At 43.4% G+C, this 3,280-nt stretch overlaps 1 protein-coding gene across 1 annotated transcript in view; it reads left to right on the top strand.

Moving 5' to 3' along the window:
• Window positions 1-3,015, top strand: part of cp110 (centriolar coiled-coil protein 110) — an 11,038-nt gene extending 8,023 nt beyond the window's left edge. Inside the window, exons 5-8 of the mRNA XM_013911517.1 lie at window positions 730-831; window positions 1,343-1,453; window positions 2,275-2,367; window positions 2,524-3,015. Coding sequence (XP_013766971.1) covers window positions 730-831; window positions 1,343-1,453; window positions 2,275-2,367; window positions 2,524-2,721 — 504 coding nt within the window. The 3' untranslated portion in view covers window positions 2,722-3,015. The remainder of the gene's footprint in view (window positions 1-729; window positions 832-1,342; window positions 1,454-2,274; window positions 2,368-2,523) is intronic.
• Window positions 3,016-3,280: the final 265 nt, after the last annotated feature.

Here is a 3,280-nt window from a genome sequence, read left to right as displayed (position 1 = left end):
GCGCATGCAAGACTTCAAGGACGCCTGCTGTTCTCTGGCAACCGGTTCCTGTTTCTTCAGCTTGTGTCTGTGTTTGTTCTTGGCCCGTGTCCTTGCCCTGTTAATCACAGGCTCTGTTTAATTTATGTATCCTTAACAACAATATAATTAACATAAGCTGTTTCATAAAAAGACTTCTTTTTGACTCCCCTCCGTCCTTTCATCATCTGCGCTGTGATGAGAGCGAGCTGTCTGCTGGACTCTCTGGTAGCGGGTGGAGGGGATCGAGGGAATTGACACAGAAAAGGAAAGGATAATTTGTTTAATTCATGAGCGTCTGTGGTTAAGTGCCAGATCGTCCCGCTGAGTGCCACCGCTAATGGTCCCTTTGCCTTCTCCTCCCTCCTTTTTTTTTTTTTTACCTCCTCTCTCCTCTGATCCCACTTTTTGTTTTGTTTTATACCTCCACCAACATTGTTTTTACTCTCTGGCTGTATTAATTTCCTCCATCTCTCTCGTCTCATCATCCTGGTCATCCCTCTGCTCTGCTGCTCATCTCATCCCTCTTACCTCTGTGCCCCATCTCTCCCCCTTCTGTCTCTTCGTCTCTACCCTCAATTAATTTCTTTCTCCTGCCTCATTTGCTGTCCTTTCCAATTCAATATTTTCCAACCTTGCCTGCTCCCAAATGTGCACTCACATACACATGAACTTTTCCTCTTATTCCGTATGTGTCTCTCTGTCTCTCAGGCGCTGGCAGTCCGTTATCGTCTCCTTCAGAGCGTGTCCTTCCCCTGCTCCATGTCAGGCTCACGTCTTGGGGACACGTTGACCTTTTCTACCCTCTCTCAGGTATTACCGTAATTTTTGTCCACTCATGTGGGTGATGCAGAAAGCTTGCCCTGCTCACCCTTTTATCTGAAGGATTTTTAGTCATCACCAGTTGGCTGACACGCTCATGTAAAACACACTCCACCCCCCACATGTCTTAATCCTCATCAGCATCCCTTTTTATCTGTTATTGTGCTTTTATACGTCTCCCCGCACAGCAGTTCAGCTTCAGTAGAAGTACATTTGTTCAACAAACATGTCTTTTTAATGCAACCGCTCTTGAATCAACAAGTGAGTGATGGCACATCAGCTGCTTATTATTCTGCTTATTATTCTCTATTATAATGATGAGCCACGAGTCCACTTGCGTTGATGCACTAAACAGATGCCAACCAAAAGACCTTGAGAAGCTGCGTGGGAAATTAATTGGTTGTCACTGATGGAATTAGCATTCTCCTCTCTCCTCCCCTCTGGTTCTCATTATTCACCCCTCTCTCATCACTCGTTTTCCCTTCTTTCTCCTCTTCCTCAGCCTTCCAGCTCGCAGCACTACCGCCCCCTGCTGGCAGCGGCTGTGAAGGGTTTTCTAACTCGCAGGTTGCTGAGGACGGAGAGAGTGACACAGCTGGTGCGCACCGTCAGGGTGAGTGGAGACAGCAGCGACACGTCTGTTTCTTGCAGCACATGCTCTTATTGTCATTAAATGAGCTCTGCTTGTGTGCAGATGTGTACAGCTGTGCCTAATTTAATTTATTAGGATACCCTTTAGCTACAGCCATGCAGCTGCGATCCTTCCTGGAGTCCTTGACAGTGCAGCATACAGTCTAAAACAGAGACTTCCTCAATCAGGGGTCGCGTTAAACAAATATTTTCCATCACTTATGAGGTTTTTGCGTTCGTTTGTTTTTTAATAGTGACAGATGAATCTGATCATCTGGACAGGCTAAAACACTGGTAGTGGGTTAAGCATAAGATTAACCAACACACATGAACACAGTGTTGCTGGCAACATCTTGTCTTTTATACCATAACAAAACGCAACCACCAGAAGTCCAGTCACAGCCACTGGATGCCTTTGAAAAGTGTGAATGTTGCAGTGAAGTCTTCAATGTCTTACATTTGTTTGTAAAAACAACCCTCAAATGGACTGAGGGATTATTATACCATCCATGTTTGATATTTGAGTAGAAGAAAAAAAAATTGGGGGTATCTTCAGCAGCTGTAGCAACTGTGTTCTTAATTTTGGTGAAATTTAAATTTTTACTAAATAACATGTAAACCAGCAGGTGCTGGCAGCGTTTTTTGTTTTTTGTACTTTAATTTAATCGTAAATCCATGAATATTTTAAATATCTATTTGACAGATTTCACCATTCAGTTTGTCTCTGTGCAAACATAATATTCATGATAAATATAACTAAATAACAGCGCAATCTTTGCTGTGTGTGTGCTTTTGCTCATTTAGGACACACAGCAGTTCCTGCAGGCCCTCCGGCAGCAGAGCACTCAGCTCTGCAACAAACAGGACCTCTTACTGGAGGAGAGAGTCACACTGCAGGTATAAATGTTGTAAACACATCTGTTAACCTCTCTGCTCTCCTGCACACCGTCAACTCAACAATTACTCGCTCCATTAGCAGTTACCACAACAGTTACTGTGACTGCACGCATTCATTGAAGCCATCGTCCGCTCTGTAATTGTTTGCTCCTCCAGCTGCGCGCTGCACTTTATGAGGTCTACGACATATTCTTCAACCTGTCAGCCAGAGAGCGAATGCAGCTGATCAGCTGGGACAGAGAGCTCGCCAAGGAGAGAGAGCTCAGACGACAGGTAACCTTTTCAGGAGATCATAAGCTGTGTTTACACATGTGGTCAGTAGTCAGGTTTTCTTCTGGTTCTCCAGTCAAGTGACTGTAAAGTGACCCTGGAGTATTTTAATGGCAGTCTTAATAAGAAAATTCACATTCTCTAAGTACTGTGGAAAAGTGCTTCAGTGCTTCCTTTATTGCCACCTGTATTACTTCCTTTTGCAGAGGCTACACAGAATCTTTTGTAAGAGGAAAAGAGATAATGCACTCCCACAATTCACAGAAACACCAAAGAAACAGTCAGCATGACTGAGAAATGATGCAGGTCATTTAAATGTTAATGAACAGTATGTTTTCCATTTTGTGGCATAACCTTTATTATGGTTGAACCTCTAAACTAAAAGGTGAACTCTGAATATACTACATTGCAATAGTAAAACTGAATGATATGATGTTGTTACATTGTTTGATAGACTTCGGGGGGTGTGTGTGTGTGTGTGTGTGTGTGTGTGTGTGTGTGTGTGTGTGTGTGTGTGTGTGTGTGTGTGCACAAAATCATGAATTCATTGTAGTGCAGTCAGAGAAAGCTTTTAACAAAATGAACACTGGATCATCTCTCCAGCAGGAAGAGAAAATATGAGTGGATGGGATGAGCAGCTAAT

Source organism: Pundamilia nyererei, unplaced genomic scaffold (assembly GCF_000239375.1).
Source record: "Pundamilia nyererei isolate P.nyererei 1_Seehausen unplaced genomic scaffold, PunNye1.0 scaffold00065, whole genome shotgun sequence".
Taxonomy (NCBI): Eukaryota; Metazoa; Chordata; class Actinopteri; order Cichliformes; family Cichlidae; genus Pundamilia; species Pundamilia nyererei.
Note: the sequence above shows the minus strand (reverse complement) of the source record. Positions and strands in the feature narration are given on the sequence as shown.